The following is a 20,323-nucleotide window of genomic DNA, read 5'->3' on the forward strand; positions in this document are numbered from 1 at the left end:
CCAGGAAATTCCCTGATTAGCGATCTTTTTTTCCTCCATCAAATTCCTTCTTATTTACTACTCAAGATATCATGGAATGATACTTAGCTATTATCCAAATTTGCCTCTCAATTTTCTGCTTGAAGAGTAGTTTCCCTTCTTGACTATTTAAAAAGTCCCAGCAGAAGTGGAGACTTTTCTTCTCCCCTCCTTCCTGTCTATCCTTTCTCAACCATCCTGGGAAGGAACACAATTTATTCACAGTTAAACTTCTTGTTCACAACCTGATGAGTGGGCCTTGATTCTATTACTATGACTTGTAAACCTCAGATGATGGTTAGCAGTTTTTAGCAATAAAGTATTTTTTAATTAAAATATGTACAATACAGTACAATATAGTTTTAAAAGATAATGTTATTGCAGACAATAGAGACTACAGTTTATTGTGAACATAACCTTTACATGTTCTGGGAAACTAAAAAATTCATGTGATATACTTTATTGTGTTATTCGCTTTATGGTGGTAGCCTGGGATTGAAGCTGCAGTATCTCTGAGATATACCTGCATGGTAGTCGCCAGATGGTGATTTCTAAATGCCGTATTTCTTTTACTTTAGGTGTTATTGTACTGTAAGGAGGACCCTTCTCTTCTGCCGTTGATTCATTTATCTCTACCTGTATGGATTCATAGTTTGTTGTTTTATTCTCTGGGTTATAACTTATTACTATAATTGCTTTGATGCTCAGTTGTCCCAGATTGGATAGTATGATATTCTACAGTCCACGTCCTCTAGCCATATCCCCATCACTTCTTTGCACATGTCCTGACTATCTGGCAAAGAATTCCGGGCTCATCTGTGCTTTCCCTGCCCCAACCCAGGAATTAGTAATTTTTCTAAGAAATCTGTTTTTTTTTTTCATTAAGTAGAAAATTTAGAAACCAAGACATGAGTGCTAGGTATTCTCATTGCTATTGTACTGTCACTGTTTCTAGACCCTCTTAGAGGACAGAACTAGTAAACACACGTATGTATGTATTTGTATTTCTATATCTATAAATATTTATATTTTCAATTAATCTAAATCTATGAAAAATCCATGAGTTCATACTAATGCTGCCAATTCCAATCCTGGACCTATGATTTATAATTACTATCTTGAAACTGTGTCAGATCTTAGACTTGATAACATTAATCTGCTGTAGAATAGGATCCGCAACATACTCTGGAACTGCACAATACATCTACCCATTCACTTACTAACTCACATCCTATGTGCTAGGACCTGGTTAGGAACACAGAAACAAGAAAGATTTTCTCCTTATCTTCAAGCAGCTCAACCTATTAGAGACGATGGAGGAAAAAATAATGACAATATAGTACAGTAAGTTCTGTTATTCACTGGGCTCTATGGGAACTGAGAGGAGGACCACCTGTCCCAACCTGAGTAACCTGGATTATTTCAAAGGAAGTGAAAATAGGTTGCTTACACTAGTTATTGGAAGAGTTCTTAGATTATTGCATTTGCATGAAATGAAGAGTGCACTTTGTTTCTGAATAAAAGTACATTTTATGGAGAGCTCTCATTTATCTAGAAGGGGTCTCTACATTGATTGAATTCATCACATTACTACTTAGCCATGACAATACCTATGCAAATAAGTTCCAGGGAAACTGCTGTTAGTTTGTGGGTCCAAAAGTTAGGTTTTGGTCTTTCTACTCTGTGCCTCCCAATGACCATAAAGGAAGGGAAAAACGTGGGACTTAGTTTCAAACTACCTATTATCCCAAATTAAATAAACTGATTTTGCCATTGTATTGATTGCCACCCTCTTGAGTAATGGGCTTCCCTGATAGCTCAGCTGGTAAAGAATCTGCCTGCAACCCGGGAGACCTGGGCTTGATCCCTGGGTTGGGAAGATCCCCTGGAAAAGGGAAAGGCTACCCACTCCAGTATTCTGGCCTGGAGAATTCCACGGACTGTATAGTCCATGGGGTCGCAAAGAGTCAGATAGGATTGAGTGACTTTCACTTTCACTCTTGAGTAAAAAAAGTTTATGCATACTGATTTATCTAAATATAATCTTACACTAGAAAGTTTGAAAGAAAAAGATTTGTGTGTGTGAGGGTATATAAATGGAAAGTAAAGGCTAAAAAAAAAGCAGGGTGGAAATAATAGAATGAAAAATAAGAAGGGAATTTTATTTTTTCTGTCATACATATATATATGCATACACACATGTATATATAGTATTCTAATCAAAATTTATCACTAGATCCTTTTTTCCTCCTTATTTTCAAAAAATAAGTGTGGGCTATCTTCTGGTTTGAGCATATCTCATCAGTATTCCCCAGTTCCAAGTCTGGTCACCTTCACATTGCTTATGTCACCAATCTAGAAATCCCAGATGAGAAAGTTGCTCAGTAAGCTGTGTAGTAAAAGGCTGCCAGTACCAGGAGGCCGACTGTGACGTAACTTGCTATCCTTCCTTCTGCTGCAAAATGACTCTTTAGTGTATCTGACACCACAGAAAAAAGCAGAACTGAGAAATGTATACACCTTTCTGTTCACTACAGGAACATAATCAAACATGACTGAAATATTTATTTTTTATCAGGGAACCTTAGATCATAGTAGATATCAAATCAGCTTAGTCATGAAATGGTCATAAGTAATAAACTTCAAACGTTAATAAAGATACTGAAGTTTTATTCTTATGTTTTAAAAAGATGTAATTTTACGTAACCATAAAGTTGAGGCAAGGGTAGTTTGGAATTTTGGAAAGAATTCCCAGCCATTGCTGGCTGCATCTGGGAGCAGAAACACTGGAGATCACTGTGTGTGTACCAAATGGAAGGGGCCGCTTGCGCCAGAGGTCCATGTGCTGACACCAGCAGCCCCTGCAGAAAGCATGGGTCCTACCCGCTCTGCACCAGGCTCCCCTCCCTCACATGCAAGGAGCCGTAAGAAGGGGGGGCCACCAGGTCAGGGCTTTACTATATGTAATGATCAGTGAAAGCTGCTTTGAAAGTGAGAATTTTAAATTACTTTATTAAATATTATATTCAATTTAAAGGTTCTGACCATCCATAATCATCATGATACAATATGTGTGTATATATGTAAAAAAATAGCCAACACGCTTTAAGAGGAAGAACTGTGCTTTGTAATCTGTGCAACATGAAATACGCTTTTCTATAAAAAGCCAATACTCAGAAGCATGAGAAGCGGCATGCCTCAGTAAGAGCCCGCCGCGGGCTCCGGGACGGCGGCGGCATGCATGTCCCTCGTCATGTCGGCCCGCTCCCTCAGCTGCGACTGCAGCAGCGTGTGCTCCACCACCCCGACCCTGACGTCCATCTGAGCGGCTTCCTGCTTCAGCTTCGTGAGGCTCTGTTTAATCCTCACCAGAGGGGCTGCAGGACGGAAACAGCATGGAATGCAGGCTTTCATTTGGAGCATCAGTTTATTACAGAATGCTATGACATTTTCCTCACCTTGTCTTAAGCCAAAAATAGGGTTAAAAACATAGCCAACAATTTACTGACATTCACAGTTTTGCTGTGGCATTTTAAACACCTGAAATTTCTAGGCTGGGAAATGATGTAGCATTTGATGTACTGAGGCTGAACTTCTTTTCTAGAGGAAGAGTTGCTAAAGGGGAATATAATGATTTCTTCAGTATTTTTTAATGGGCTAATATATTTATCTAAGGAAAAAAGGATACTGTGGGAGAAAGGAGATTAAAAAAAGGATACAAAGGGAAGAAAGAATGACTTTGACACACAGCTGATGGGCTCATTCAAACATACTGCAAACCCTCTATACATCACCTTTTGAACGATCACTCAAGTATATACCATTAGAACGCTAAAATCTTTCTAGAACATAGAAAGGCCTTTGGGCAATCACCACCAGGCCACATCAAAGTAACTAGGAGGATGATTACTGTCGGAATATTAATTCTTCCCTATCTGACCCTTGCCCATCAGGCCTACTGACGGTGAGTCATCACATCACCACCTACACTGAGTGTTTTTGTACTATAAAATGGAATGATGACTCTCACTGGATGAAAACATAACAAAACATTCCTTTTTTAAACAGGCATATCAAAGTGTATATTTAAATATTTTCTACCCTATTTCTGAACAGATATAGTTTGAATAAAATCCTGAATGATAGTAAAAATGACTCTTCTCAGCTCATTTATAAGGGAAATAGTATCCTGATTATCAGACATCATTTTTGCATCATGTACCCCTCCTTCAAACAAATTCATTTTAAAAAGGAGACTTCCTATTTATTAATACCTTCTTAAAAATACATTTCTTAAGGAGAGACACTTCTGCTCATTTTCTTCTTAAAATCAGTGTGTACTTACCACCATCAGTCATGCTGCTGCCTTTTTCTTCCATTTCTTGTTTCACCTTTTCTAGCTCTTCTGTGACCTTTCATTGAGAACAAAAGCTCTCATGAGTGCTCGATTTTGAAGAAACTTCCACATTTTTCAATGATGTATTAAGACAAATAATTCAGACATAATACACACATAAAGGGATACAAAGATATCAGCAGTATCCTGGACATAATTTGAACAATAAGATAAAGTGTGCAGACATGCTAAGCTTTTTATCTTCTAAGCGTGCTCCTATTGTTAAACGTCACCAAATTACTTTCTCATTAACTGTCTCAGGTTGTAACATGATAGAATGAAAAAGATCTAAGTTGTTTTTTTTTTTTAGGCATTAAGCACTGAAGCCTTGCAGTTATCTCACAGCATCTACCATGCAAGTCTCTAATGACTAGTTATTAATTAAAATACCATAAACATCCTAAAGGCTTTGTGAATTCTAAAGATTTACTAGGTAGCTTTCTTAATATTATAGTTTTGTAAGAGAATATGCCACCTCTTTCTCTATAGGACACTAAAAATAACATTTATGCCATATGGCTATATGTAAAAATATTCTAACTGCTTTATCCAAACCATGAACTCCAAGAGGCATATTGTGCTGCCATGCTGGCCCTTATAAATGGTCTACATCATACTCAAAATTGTACCATAGTCTCTGTTATTAGCAAAATTCCAAACTTAGCATTAATATTGGTAGAAAGCATCACCTTTAAAAAACTGAAAAGTTTTTGATACAATCTAGAACCAAACCATAATTATTGTAACTTAGTAGTCTTTATTTTTTGATCATACTGGTGAGTAAAAACTTCCTTGGGAATAAACTGCACATCCAAGTAAAGCAAATTAATTTTGTTCAGGCATCTGAAATGTTACAACTGGGGATAACTACATACTCCGAAAAAACTAAATGGTTCCCTGGACTCCCTTCCAGCGTTAATTTACCTAACAGAAGTGAGCACTTTAGTTCTGTATAATGTTTTATCTGCCTAGAAGCACCACAGGACTGGAGTCTAAATATTTCTAAAGTAATATTTTGTATTATTTTAAAATAACTATTTACTCCTCAAATAATCTCCAGGAAAAAAAGCTTAATTCTACTGCACAGAAATGTGTGTGTGTGTGTGTGATCACTTTGCTCAGACGTGTCAGACTCTGTGCGACCCCACGGACTACAGCCCACCTCTCTCCATGGGTTTCTCCAGGCAGGAATGCTGGAGTGGGTTGCCATTTCCTCCTCCAGGGGATCTTCCCAACCCAGGTACTGAATCCGCATCTCCTGTGTCTCCTGCACTGGCAGGCGGATTCTTTACCCACTGAGCCACCTAGGAAGCCCACTGTACAGAAAAGTTTGTAACAATATACTTGAGTGTATCCAAAGACAGTCTTAGACTTTAGTCCCACACTGGCTACTGATCTTGTCAGGTCTTTTTTCCTCTCAGCTCTTCAGTAAGAAGTGGGAGTATATATTATTAATATATATATATACACACACACACACACACATATATTTAAAGGTAAGACCTAATATATAATACATGTATTATTAATATAACTAATATACATTAGGTCTTCCGTCTCTTGCAAAATGATGAAAGTAAATACAACAATGTATGTAAACATTCTAAAAAGTCTTCTTTTTAGACTCTTCTAAAAATCCCTTCTAAAAAGTCATTAGAAGGGAAAGGGTTAAATGCTCGTCTCAATTTGTGGACAGAGAAATAGGATCACGTACAAGTTATCAACAACAATCATTAAAAAAAATTATATCTTAAATACTAACATTAAAATTTACTATAGACATTTAAGTAAATATTTTACTTACTCTTCTATATATTAATTATAATTATTACGTTTTTAAAAAGATTAAGGAAGGTTAAAAATGTGCTAATATTATCAGCATGTTTTATGTTACATTTAGTAAAACAATTTTAGGCATTTTGTGGGAATAAGTAGGCATATAAATACCTAACTGACTCATTGGAAAGAAAATTTAGGGATTTTTCTCCTGAAGAAAAGGACTTAGAGCCACAGGAAGCAATGACTAAAGTCCACAGCCATGGCTGCAGCCGTATCAAACCGCCCGTGGCTGCCAACAGCAGGCCCTGCGGACGGGGGAGAGTCTGGGGGAACAGTGCGTACCTCGGACAGGAGTCGGGTCCTCTCAGTCACTCCACCGTTTCCCTGCTGGTAACGCTCCCGTGCCTGAGGGAGAAAACATTTTGTTTAATGGCAAAATCAAAACAAGCAGATTACTTCAATATGACCTCTTTGTACTTACAGTTTCTGCATATCACTTTATGACAACCCCCTCCTCGTCTGTGAGTACATTTGTGAAAAGTGACATTCTAACAGCAGCTATTTTAATGTCCCTAATAGGCTCCATGTATTTAATGAAAACACTACATAAGGGTGAACTACCTTAATCATCATATATTGACTGTGTAACACACAGGGCCACGATTCACAATAAAAATTTGTCCTCAGCCATTCCTAAACAGTTTAGACAATGGCTCTTGGTTGATCTAATCTGCCTGCTATGCAGAGACAACTCGTTCTCAAAAACAACAGAGCATCAGAATCAGTAATTAGTAAGATTTAACAAGCAGTATGACAATACAGAATATGTTCTTGGGAACTAATTTAACAGTGATTTAGTGTCAGTGTTTAAGAGATACAGGGTGGCTTTAAGCAGAGACTTTTTACAGCATTTTAAAAGTAAAAATATCCATGAATACGTGTGTATAAGTGTGAACAGTTAATTAAACAAACAATAAAAAATGTGAAGGTTAGTTTCTGCTTCGTCCTTGAGAACTCCTAAAAGTATTAAAACAGAAGTATCTCCAGTTTATTTCCATTCTTTTCCCCTCCCAACCTTGTCTGCCGTCAGCTGACACCTGTAGATGTCCTTAGAGGTCCTCCTCAGCATCAGGACAGTGGGGAGCATAAATCCCAGAGAAAAGCCACTAGATTCCTGGGCTGGAAGAAAGCGCGGCTGCTTTCAAAGGCTGAAGGTTTTTATTTTTGGCTGAAATTCTAAAACTTTGAAAGGATCAAAAAATTTGCTCATTTAATTAATTAAACTGCGGTCTTTGACGGTGTCGCGCTTTCCCATGCCTTACTGTGTGGTTGTAAGCCATCGTGGCAAGGCTGTCTCTGCTCCCTGACACACGTAAGTGCATACTCCCCTACCTCCTCCTGCTCAGACAGTCAATCCGCAGCAGGCTTAGCAACAAAACCAGGTGTCCTGACACTCGGTCCCTTTTCTAAGGAATATACAACTTCTCTTAGTTCAATCAGACGAAGAAGTGCATTTTAAAGACTCCTAGGATGTCATTTCTAGGACAGGTAAAATGGAGATGACAAGTTCCATCGGCTTCCTAAGTTGGGCAGAGAATTACCGGGTGCTGTTTGTGAAAAGCACTGCACGGCCCCCTAGAAGAGAAGCGCTGCTTCGGGTCTGGGGGTCAGAGTCACGGACCGGAACGGGCCCGGGGTGTCACTCTTCACTCACCTCGCTCAGCTGGGCTTGAGCTGCGCGGTATTCCTGAACCAAGTGCTCGAGCTGACTGTTGATGTACTTTTCTCGGCTGCCGATCTTTTCCAGAGTCCTACTAATTTCATTATGAAGTTTGTCCAAAAATCCCTAGAAATTTCATGAAATTTTAATAGGCAAAGAATGCACAGATATGTTTTTCCAAAGTAGTTTTAAATGGGTTAAATCTCCCTCCGTTCAGCCCACAAATTCTTAGTCACAAATGAAAAAGACGAAACAGTTTGAAATTTTCGGTAACAAAAAAGTCTGCAATGAGAATTATTTTAGTCACACGTTGCAGAATGTTAAAATTAAAAAGCACCTGGTAGTGTTGGTTGATTTATTTATCCTTATGCAAATCCAAAATGTATGTGAGTGGAATTTGCTTTAAAGTTCACAATCAAAGTAGGTAAAGGAATAACATGATTTTCTTACAAGCATAATTCAAGGATGACTGGACTACTGCATCTGGAAGTAGATCATTAAACTTATAGCTCTAGTCTGCAGTGACATCACTGGGTGACGCAAGGAAGATGCCCGTTGTGAGTGGCATCCAGAGGAAGAAAGGGGTTCTACAGCAGACGCATCCTTTGGCATGAGCAGTCTCGCTATGATTGAGTTGTGTTTTCCGAAATTAACATGTTGAGGCCTCCCTTTCCCCCACCTCCCCTCAAGTGACTGTGCTGGGGCCTTTGAGGAGGTGATTTTGAGTGAACGGGGTCATCGGAGCGGAGCCCACAGAACCGGTGTCATACAAGACAAGAGGCGCCACAGCTCCCCTCCCACGTGAGGCACAGCGAGTGAGTGGCCGCGCGCGGGCTGGGAGCAGCGCCCTCCCTACCGCCTGGTCGTGCTGGCGTCTGGACATCAGGCTTCCAGCCTCTGGGACTGCGGGGAGTAAACTGACACTGTTCAAGCCAGACCAAGCTCATAGCTCCAGCCTGGGACCAGAACCTTACACCAGCGCGGCTTCCTTGTGGCAGTCTCCCAGAGTCCCGATTATTGGCAGGGCAGCGGGCCTGGAACCCCGCCCGGGGTTCTAGGCATTGCTGGCCTGGCGCTCTGTTATTCTTTGAGATTCAAAGAGGAAAGGATGATGAAATGATTCTAACACACCTACATATATAAATAAACTATATCTAAGGTATGCAATAAACTATATATGTATATACACACACACACCCCTTTTAAATAGTTACCTTTCTTTAGTTGGTTTAAATCTTAGGGCTGTTGAAATATAATATGGTATATTTGATCAGTAAACTCCTCAAAGGTAAGGCCTGGGCCATTTTTCTTTCATGTTTCCCCTTAACAGGTGCTTCACGGATGAATAAATGGACTCACGGACTCATCGGAAGTGATTCACATACCTTGGTTTCCTTTAGAGCAGACTCAATCCCACTTTTGTGCTGGTGCATTTGGTCAACGTGGATTCTCCAATCCTGTAGGGATAAGAGCATAGAGGAGAAAGTAAAACACACATTTCCTTCTTTCTTCTACTTCTTTGAAGCTGCATTCTTTAATTACTTTGGTTGCTGTTCTATTTCAGGTAGGAGAGGCCTATATATATAGCTTGCAATCAGATTATAAAGAAATATGTGTAGAGCACTTCAGGATAAACGGTTCTAAATAAATGTAAATGTAAACTATTTTATGTGTTCACAGAGTGATGTCTGACAATTTGAATATAAATTATCCCTGCACTGCTGGTGGTTAATATTTATGACTACCCATCAAAATGGAAAAAAAAAAAAAAAACCTAATTACTAGAAAAGAAATACTTGTTTAAACAGAAACAATTATATATAACAGAAGCAACTCTGGAATCAAGTTTTTGTTCAGCTGCTAAGTCATGTCCAACTTTTTGTGACTTCATGGACTGCAGCACGCCAGGCTTCCCCATCCTTCACCACCTCCCAGAGTCTGCTCAAACTTATGTCCGTTGAGTTGATGATGCCATGCAACCATCTCGTCCTCTATTGTCCCCTTCTCCTCTTGCCTTCAATCTTTTCCAGCATCAGGGTTTTGTACAATTAATTGGCTCTTTGTATCAGGTGGCCAAAATATTGGAGCTTCAGCTTCAGCATCAGTCCTTCCAAAGAATATTCATGGTTGATTTCCTTTAGGATTGACTGATTTGATCTCCTTGCAGTCCAAGGACTCTCAAGAGTCTTCTCCAGCACCACAGTTCAAAAGCATCAATTCTTTGGCAGTCAGCATTCTTCATGGTCCAAATATCACAACTGTACATGACCACTGGAAAAACCACAGCTTTGACTAGATGTACCTTTGTCAGCAAAGTGATGTCTGGGCTTTTTAATACGCTGTCTAGGTTTGTCATAGCTTTTCTTCCAAGGAAGAATTAATTCATGGCTGCAATCACCATCTGCAGTGATTTTGGAGCCCAAGAAAATAAAGTCTCTCACTGTTTCCATTGTTTCCCCATATATCTGTCATGAAGTGATGGGACCGGATGCCATGATCTTAGTTTTCTGAATGTTGAGCTTTAAGCCAGTTTTCTCACTCTCCTCTTTACCTTCATTAAGAGGCTCTTTAGTTCCTCTTTGTTTCCTGCCATTAGGGGAATATCATCTACATATCTGAGGTTGTTGATATTTCTTCCAGCAGTCTTGACTCCAGCTTGTGATATATGCATTCCAGCATTTCACATGAGGTCCTCTGCATATAAGTTAAATAAGCAGGGTGACAATATACAGCCTTGATGTACTCCTTTCCCAACTTTGAAACAGTTCGTTGTCCTATGTCCGGTTCTAACTTGCTTCTCGACCTGAATACAGGTTTCTCAGGAGGCAGGTAAGGTGGTCTGGTATTCCCATCGTTTTCAGAATTTTCCACAGTTTGTTATACCCACACAGACAAAGGCTTTAGTGTAGTAAATGAAGCAGATGTTTTTCTGGAACTCTCTTGCTTTTTCTATGATCCAGTGGATGTCGGCAATTTAATCTCTAGTTCCTCTGCCTTTTCTAAATCCAGCTTGTACATCTGGAAGTTCTTGGTTCACATACTGCGGAAGCCTAGCTTGAAGGATTTTAAGCATTGCCTTGCTAGCATGTGAAACGAGTGCAACCGTAAGGTAGTTTGAACTTGACACTGGAATCAAGCGCCACATATCAAATGTTCGTTTGTCCCTTGAAATTAAAATGGGGCTCTCTTGTTTAGACTTCAGAGTCTCTCTCTTAAGAAATATCTATAATGATTATTAGAGTTCATATATTTGAGACATATTCTTCTACTTCTAGACTGATCTAAATTTGTGTGCATATTTAAGATCTATCCCAACATTTTAATTTCCTAGAAGAGATTCTCAAAATTTTTGATTTATATTACTAAAGGTAACAATTTTAAGACTTGAGAAATATTCATCAAAAGAGAAAAAATATTAAGGTGAGTTGAAGTAAGTGATGGGGACAGGCTATCCCTCAATCACACATACCTTTCTGCATTTTCTCCCTTCCTGCTCCCATTTTATACCTACACCACTTTATGAAGGAAAAACTCTTTTGTGAATAGTTCCATTTTAATGATTTCTTAACTTTGAAACATGTGCCTGTGATTATGTGGTAAAAAATCCTTGGGTATTTCACACGTATCAATTATGAAATTACATTACATCTGCAAAGAAGCTCAAAGGGCATCTAGCCTGACGGTCATCATGCCACAGACAGGCAAACAGACGCCCGGCGACAGAAAGGGCCGCGTCCACGGCCCCAGAGGTAGCGGTGCATCTGGACCAGGGGCCCAGTGCACTAATCCCCACACAGTATCTTTCGGCAGCTCAGAGTTAGTAAAGGGGGACACTGGCTGCTTGACACCAGTGAAGGCGCTAGTGAAAGAAGTGTCTGTTGCTCAGTTGTGTCCAACTCTGCAACCCCATGGACTGTGGCCTGCCAGGCTCCTCAGGAAAGAATACGAGAGTGGGAAGCCAGTCCCTTCTCCAGATCTTCCTGACCCGGGGATCAAACCTGGGTCTCCTGCGTTGCAGGCAGATTCTCTACTGCCTGAACCACCAGGGAAACCCTAGAGCAGAGAACAAACAGCACTTTCCTGTGTCCTTAAACATTTTTTCTGTCTCATGAGTGGAAAGTATCTCAGAAAACAGAGCGTGGAAAGAACCTTGAAGATCACCAATTCACCCATCAAACAGTCATCTAGAGAAATGCCTTTATTGTATAGTTGAGGGGACTGCTCACAACCTATGACTATGGTTAGACGGACGTGACCAGGAAACAGGCCCCTCCAACTAAGCCAGTCAACACGGGAGAAAGAAGGAGAAGCAACTGGCTGGCCTCCTGCAACTAGACCTAAGACAGTTAAGTTTCAAAATGGAAACCCGTTTAAGCTCAAGCAAGCATCTTGATGAAAGATAATGAACCTAACAAGTATCATTATAATAATTTTGTAAAGAAGTACTCATCCTGCCTGATTAAAAAAAAAAAGTCAGAAGCTTAATAAACATCAAGCTCAAGTATTCCTATCAGTCTCTCTCTCTGTCAATAGATATATATGTAGATGTGTGTATATATAAACATACATAAATGTATAAACATACACATATATTTATACGTACATTTAAAATTTAGTGTAACTGGTGTTTAAAATAGTTTTGTGTTCTACTTTTTTCTACCTCGCATTGTTTTCTATCCAGCAAATGTTTAAAACATGTATTTTTTTTTTTCATGTTTTGATACTCAAAGTATTTTGAGAGAAGCAAACATGCTTGACTTATCTGTGTGTGACTATAATAACTTACATTGATGGTAAGCTCCATGGAGGAGCTGGCATTTCATTGGAACCTTGAAACATGAGTAGCAGCATTTCAGCTTGCTGAAGAGGAGGGGGAGAGGAACAGTATTTTAGGCTGAGGGAGTAACGAGAACAAGGGAAAACAGAAAAATATGTAGAGCACAAGTAGCCCAGGCCGGCTAGAATATAACACACACAGTCCTTAGGGCGGGCTGGGGTGGGGTGGTTGAATCACAAGGAAACAAAGCTGGAGATGGCAGGTTAAATTAGATCCAGGGCTTTAATTAGGGAGTGTGGGTTTTATCTTGTAGAGATAATGGAGAGCTATCAGACTTTTGGTTTCAGTTTTAAAGACAAGTCTGTGTTTTGAGAAAGTAACAGAGTGAAGGGCTGAGCAGCAAGGTAAGAGACTGAAGGCAGGCAGCAGGCCAATTAAGCTGCTGTGTCCTGGTCCACGGACAGACCAGCAGGGCTTCATCAGAGCAGTGCCTGCGAGAGTGGAAGGGAAGGGGCGGGTCCCAGCGACACTGCAGACACAGACTATCTGATCACTGACCCAGGGGAAGTGTGAGGTGGCTGAAGGGGAGGCGGGCAAGTAGACAGATGTCAGCAAGGTTTCCAGTCTTAGGAACTGAGAGCATAGTACAATCACTGTGACAGGAACAGAACCGATTTCAGGGAGTCAGAAATACTGAGGAATTTGGTTTGGGACTTTCTAATTTGATCAGCTAATGGGACATTTGTGTATTCTTATTGCCTTTTAAAGTGGAAAACTAGTAATGATCTATAATTATCTGCCAGGCAAATTTGAATGCTTGTCTTCTTAAAATCTTTGAGATGGACACATGTCCTGACGTACAACTATTTTTATAAAAGCCTTATAAAAGTGTTCCTACACTTTAACCCAGCAATTTCACCTCTAGAAATTATTCCCAAGGAAATAATTGGGGATACACACAAAGGTCAATGTATAAACTCTGTGTAAAATAGCAGAACACTCTCTAAATATCTAACAGTAGAGGACAATTTAAACTAATTCTGCAACATTCATTTCATTCCTAAAAACAACATAGTATGATAACGTTTTCATAAAGCTCAAAGCAAAAGTCGAGGATACACTACTTGGAGATGTACACACGTGTTACTATGTTCGTCGCCAAGTCACGCCCGACTCTATGTGACCCCATGGACCGCAGCCCACCAGGCTCCTCCGTCCGTGGGCTTTCCCAGGCAAGAGTACTGGAGCGGGTTGCCATTCTCTTCTCCAGGGGATCTTCCCCACCCAGGGATGGAACCTGTGTCTCCTAAGTCGCAGGCAGATCCTTCACCACTGAGCCACCTGGGAGGTCCCACAACATGAACACACAGCTTTAAAAAGTGCGACTGAGAGAGCTAAAGACTTTAGAGAGGCTTGTGGTAAGAATGGAGAATACAGGTTTCAACGATTTGTTAGGATCCGGTCCTCCGCATGAGGAAGAGTAAGAACTGTTACAGTAACAGCGACTCTTAAATAAGGGAGAACCAGCCGGCCAGGAGGCGCGCTAACCACCGCCCTCGTCCGAGAGCACCCTCGCGTGTCCCCTGCCCCGCCCTCTCGCCGCGCCCTCCCGGGACGGGTGCGTGGCCCGCTGGCTGAGGGAGCCGCGCGCCTCTGAGGGAGCGGCGCGCCTCTGAGGGAGCCGCGCGCCTCTGAGGGAGCGGCGCGCCTCTGAGGGAGCCGCGCGCCTCTGAGGGAGCCGCGCGCCTCTGAGGGAGCCGCGCGCCTCTGAGGGAGCGGCGCGCCTCTGAGGGAGCCGCGCGCCTCTGAGGGAGCGGCGCGCCTCTGAGGGAGCCGCGCGCCTCGCCGCCCGCACGCCGCCCGCGGCCACGCCCCTCCCCCGGCCAGCGGGGTGACGGACGCGGCCGGTGCCGGGGCTCTGCAGAGGCCCCAGGAGGCGTCGTCCACTCACCCGCGCTTCCTTCAGCCGTGGGGACGGGCAGGCCCCACAGCGGGCTTGTCCTGTGGGTCTGAGAACAGGAAACACGGAAAGCGCGCGAGCAGAGCCGCGCGGAGCCACACATCGGCAGACGCGCGTCTTGAATGAGAGGAAATGTACGTCACTATTGCTGTAAACCACTGATTCGGGGGTGGTGTGTGATACAGAAATCTGACTATATATACGTAATTTTTTATAAGGAAAAAAAGAATCAGGTTAAATGACCTTTCCAAAATTTCACGTCCGGAAAGTGGAAAGCATTCCACGCCGGTGCCTCCTGCACAGACTATATGCTGCTTTTCTTTGTCATAAAATGAACTACCGAAGAGCACCTAAGGTAAACCAGGAGTTCTTGCTGTTACGTGTGAAGTGGGGTCACACGGACGACGGCAGGTTACGGCCACCTACTCCGAAGCGCTCCGCGTGTCTATCAGGCGCCATTTCTCATCGCTATCGAAGGCGAGCTTTGCGCCTAACCTGGCACATTTCTTCTCTCTACGGAAATGAGAAAACTAATAATGACCTAGAATATCATTTCTTTAGACTTCCTATTTTTAGAAAGTCTATCATTTCTTTAGGTTTTCCTTCTATTTCACAAATCCTTTCATGCAAAATCTCGTGTGTAATTCTGTCACTGTGAGGTAGATGGCAAAGGCACTGCTGCAGCTATAATCCCCCTCCCTGTTCCAAACTCTTGCGTACCAAATTATGTATCTCCCTTTTTCAGGAACTGGAGAACTGTGATCACATCTCTGCAGATGGTGACTCACGGTATACCATAAAATCAAAATGTATGCAATCTAGTTACAAAGCTAAGGTGACTGGAAGACCACAGATCTTTGGGTTTTACTTCAACAGAATACCACCTCAACAATCTCCTTTGCATACTTACAGACATTTTGTTTTTTCCCACCTTAGCACTTAAAGCGCCTCTCTGAAATAGCAGGGAAAAGAGTCTGAAACATGAGCTAGGGATGGCAAATGGAACTTTTATCTGTGTATAAGTTTTACTAATTTACAACTTGTGAAATGTCAAACTCTCAGTTTTTTTTTTTTTTTTTTCTCCACCCAAGTTTGAGCTTCTTTATGTGTGGAAAGGCATCGTGCCAAAGACTCTCGATATAGAGAAGCCAAGGAAGGCACCTTCGCGTGTATTGGGATGGTTTTCTTGTGGGCTCAGGCAAAGTCCATGCCAGGGCACAGCTGACTGATCCACGGGCGCCTTTCGCTCCAGTCCCCAAGGGCAGGGGCAGGGCCCCAGGGCCCTGATGTCCTGAGCTGCGTTCCATCACAGAATGTGACTTCTGTTGTATGTCCCACCTTTTCCCTCTGTTCTTATTGCTCCTCCCTCAGTTCTGTTATGAATAATTCGTGATGAAATCTTCATTCATTGTGCTGGTTCTGTAGTTTTATTTTAATGAATATAAAACCATTTACAACAGCTTTTATGGGCTCCCTCCATGAGAAGTGCCTAACCCATTTTTTCCTATTAAATCTTTGTTTCAACTCTGAATTCACATTCTCTGGGAATTTTAAAAAATCACTCTGGGGAGGAAATCCTATGTACCTTACATCCATTCTGAGACCTTTTAAAGTCTAATAATAGCAACTTCAATGTTAATATTCAAGGAATGCTTTATATGTGTCAGGCCCTATGTTAAACATTGTTTCTAAAATCATCACATGTGATTCTCTTAAAAACTTCATGAGGATATTGAGATGTGGCTACTTCAAAGCAGACTGCCCAAGCTCTCACACAGGCAAACTGGGTAGAGCCCAAACCTGCAAAGACCACCACAGGGTATCATGTCATTTCTCTGATGAAATGCAGTAAAGCACAACTGAAAATTTTATGGGGTGATGGTTAAAGGAGTCTTTAGTTTTACCTTTAATATTTGAATTTTTATAAGAATGTATTTATATATCAAGAGTATGAGTATAATGAAAAAATACGAAACATTTTAGGATAAACATATGCAATTAAAAACTTTTTCACAAAGAAACAGCCACCTACATGCTTTACCTGTATGTCTTGTTCTGTTTCTGGCCATGCTGCATGGCCTGTGGGAACTCAGTTCCTCGATCAGGGACTGAATCTGCGCCCTCAGCCGTGGAAGCTGGGCCACCAGGGAATTCCTATACCTATATGGCGTTATCAGTGAGTTTTCTCAAACACGTAAGAAAGAAATAACAAGAACCTTAAGTGAACTCTACCAGAAAATAGAAGAAAAAGGGAGGGCAACTGCCAACTTGTTTATAAGAATTTCAGAGCATCATACAAGAACCTGACAAAGATTTCTAAAAAACAAGAAAAAAATACAGATCAGTGTCTTTTGTAGAGATATAAAAACCTAACAGCCAACAGAATCCAGTAACATACAAAAAGATAATATGACATGATTAAGGGACATTAATTCCAAAAGGCAAGGTTAGTTAAATACTCAGTAAACCACTATAACGAGAGAAAACAAGGAGAGAGAAATCAAACGCTCATTTCAACAGATAAATAAAGAAATCACTTGAAAAAATATAACACCAATCATAATAATAACTCAACAAGCTAGGAACAAAAAAGAAAGTTCCTTAACCTATCTTATGATATTTATAAAAGTCATAAAGCTAACATCATCCTTCATGGTAAACCTGAAATAGTGAAAGCTTTCTCCGTGCTAATGCCACATATATCCAACATAGACTAGGATTCTTAATCAGTATATTTCAGACAAGACAAAGGAAATAAAAGGGCTCAGGCTTATAAAGAAAGAAATAAGATGGATGTTATTTGCAGATAATATAATTGTATACACAGAAAATGCAAAAGAACCTACAGGCCGACAGTTAGAATGAATAAGTGATTTTATCAAGTTTGCTGGAGATGTGTACAAATACACACATACATAGATAAATGTATTTTTAAATAGCAGCAACAAATAAAACAGAAAATAAAATCTAAGAGATACTACTGAAACAAACAGACCAATGAAATAAAACAGAATGTCCAGATACAGACCCACAAAAATATGTTCTCTTTTTATGACAAAGCAGAGCACTGGTAAAAAAAATTTTTTTAATAAATTGGGTCAACTGCATAAACATATGAAAACCAAATAAATCTTGAGTTCTGCCTTACACTCTCACACTGCATATAAGAATAAATGCTAGATGGACTGCAGATCTCATTGAAAAAGGTAAAACAGTACAGAGTCAAGAGGAAAACAGGAGATTATCTTTGTGACACTGGGAAGCAAAGATTCTTAAACCTAGATTTAAATAAAGATTATTTAAACAAAGATTGAAACACAAATATCAGCCATATTCCACTCTCCAAAACAGATCATTTTGGGTATATTACAATTAAGCCATTTTATCACAGTATACCAATAAGAAAGCCAAAAGGTAGATATTCACAATACATAGTAATATATCTGACAAAGGACTCATGTCCAGAGTATATTAAAAAAACTTCTATAAATCAAAAGAAAAAGCAGGTAACCCAATAGCAAAAGACAAAAGGGAATACCCAATTGCCAAATAAACATATGGAAAGGGGCATGACTTCATCAGGCATCAGGAAAAAGCAAATTAAAATGACAATGAGACATCACAAGAAACCCACCATGATGACTAAAATAAGAAAGACTAAAACTGTACCAAATGCTGAAGGAAATGGGGGGGGCAACTGGAACTTTCAGACAAGTCCGGAAGGAGTATAATTACTTTCAAAAACTATCAATACCTGGCAGGGTCTGCTAAGGCTGAACATACGCAGACACTATGACCTAGCAATGCCACTCTTAGTAGAAACCATAGGAGAAACGTGTACCTATGTTTCCCCAAATGACATGTTCAAGAATTTTCAAATCAGCATTATCTATGGAAGTCAGAAACTATGAACAACTCACATAAGCCAGATGTGGGTTACCCTGGCAGGGCATGAGCTTGGGTTAGGCAGCTCTGTACTGAAGGAGCTTACAGCTGGAGGTTGTCTGCAGACCGCACTCTCTGAAGTTGGGCAGCAAGGCCCTGTTTGGAAGGCCTGGACAACTCATCTGTGTTTTAACTAGAAGGAGACAGACCTAGTTATTAAAATGATAACTGTCGTTGCAGTCATACAGAGATACGGCCAAGGGTGAGCTGCGGTCCCAAAGTGATCAGTCTCAAGATTTCACTCTGGAATGCTGATGTTCCTGTGACATGTTTAATACCCCATCCGCAGCCAATGACAAAATTCTCTGGTAATCTGACGGCAGGAAATCAGGTTAAATGAAAGAGGCAGAGAAGGCTGCTTGAGAGAAGGAGTTGCATGTGTCTAAGTTCACCAGAGCAAATATTTTTGGGACAGGTCAATAATTTATCATACTCTCTGTAAGGATATGAGCAGCATATTTCCCTCCTCCACCCAGAACACGCCCTTCTTTAATGACAGAACATTATCCACATTCCCGCTTTTTGCCACTCTGCACAAGCAGTTTTGCAATCAATTCTTCCTGTTCTGTTACATTAATTTTCAGCTTCATCACTGCTCACATTTATGTATTCGTGTGTGTATGTGTGTGAGAGAGAAAAAGAGAGAGACTGTACATTAAATTAAATAATTTTTTCATGAGATTAAATTACTTCCTTAATGAAAAATGCCCACCAGGTTGCAGGATAATTGCAGAATGTGGTTGCCTTGAATTTTTAAATGGGAGATTTTTCTTTAATTGTCAGCAGCTTAAAGTCTTCTGTGGTATACCTTTTTGGTGTGGAAGCAGGATTTTTCTAAGTGTTCAAAGAACTAACCATATGACTTAGGAAGAGTTCAGTATGTATGTGCAGTGTATGCTATATGTTGCAAGGGGTGTGGGAATCGTGCTAGAAATATGTATTTTCTCAGGAAAGTTCTTACTTCCTAGATATTCCTCTTGTACAGAAAATTAAGACATGCACGTAAAGGGTAAGCAAAGGCTATCATAACAATCATGGGGATCCTCACACCTGACTAACTGAACTGAAACTGGAGATCCATAATCTCTCCATAAAATACCTTGTCAGTTAAAAAATAACATTTTTAATGTGTGCTCAGAGATTATCTTTACTGATTACCATCTGCTACTAAGCATTTTCATTGTTGACTCAGTCTTATTATTCATGCTTACTCTATCCACAACCCTTTTAAAAGTCCAAATCTTCTGAGTGAGGGCTTCCAGACTTTTTCTAGAAACAGTCATGAGGCTTGAGAAGAGATTTGGCGAGGCAGGGAAAGGGGCTCTTCTGAAAATGCAGGAACACTCTCAGGCTGACTCAGAGTGTCATTATTTCATAGGACACTGAGGAACCCTGGTGGAGGGCCAGAGGGGGTGACCTTGCCAGTCCCTCTCAACCTCAAGAATTAATCGTCAAAACTTTGATCTCATACTGATACTCAAAAAATAAAAACTGAAAAAACAGAGCCATCTACATATCTGAAGAACTAAGAAACATAAATCGTTACCATGGCATAAAGAAACAACCACACATAATGGGATAATGACTCTGGGGGTAACAATCTGTACAAATGTTAAGAAATTTGTAATAAAACATTCTGATGGTGAGAACTGCTCTATTGATTGGAAAAATGAGGCAAGGCAATTACAAAGTGCATTTCATAGAGAGGTCCACATGATAAATGGCTTC

At 40.5% G+C, this 20,323-nt stretch overlaps 1 protein-coding gene across 1 annotated transcript in view; it reads right to left on the minus strand.

Annotated features, from left to right (window-relative positions):
* Positions 1 to 2,671: 2,671 nt before the first annotated feature.
* The window catches only part of IFT57 (intraflagellar transport 57), a 72,652-nt gene continuing 55,000 nt past the window's right edge, over positions 2,672 to 20,323 (minus strand). The window contains exons 7-11 of the mRNA XM_061133975.1: positions 9,299 to 9,370; positions 7,908 to 8,039; positions 6,536 to 6,598; positions 4,364 to 4,430; positions 2,672 to 3,395 (exon numbers count right to left, since the gene is read on the minus strand). Of these exons, the coding sequence (XP_060989958.1) occupies positions 3,217 to 3,395; positions 4,364 to 4,430; positions 6,536 to 6,598; positions 7,908 to 8,039; positions 9,299 to 9,370 (513 nt within the window). The 3' untranslated portion in view covers positions 2,672 to 3,216. The remainder of the gene's footprint in view (positions 3,396 to 4,363; positions 4,431 to 6,535; positions 6,599 to 7,907; positions 8,040 to 9,298; positions 9,371 to 20,323) is intronic.

The sequence above is a fragment of the Dama dama genome, chromosome 31 (genome assembly GCF_033118175.1).
Source record: "Dama dama isolate Ldn47 chromosome 31, ASM3311817v1, whole genome shotgun sequence".
NCBI lineage: Eukaryota > Metazoa > Chordata > Mammalia > Artiodactyla > Cervidae > Dama > Dama dama.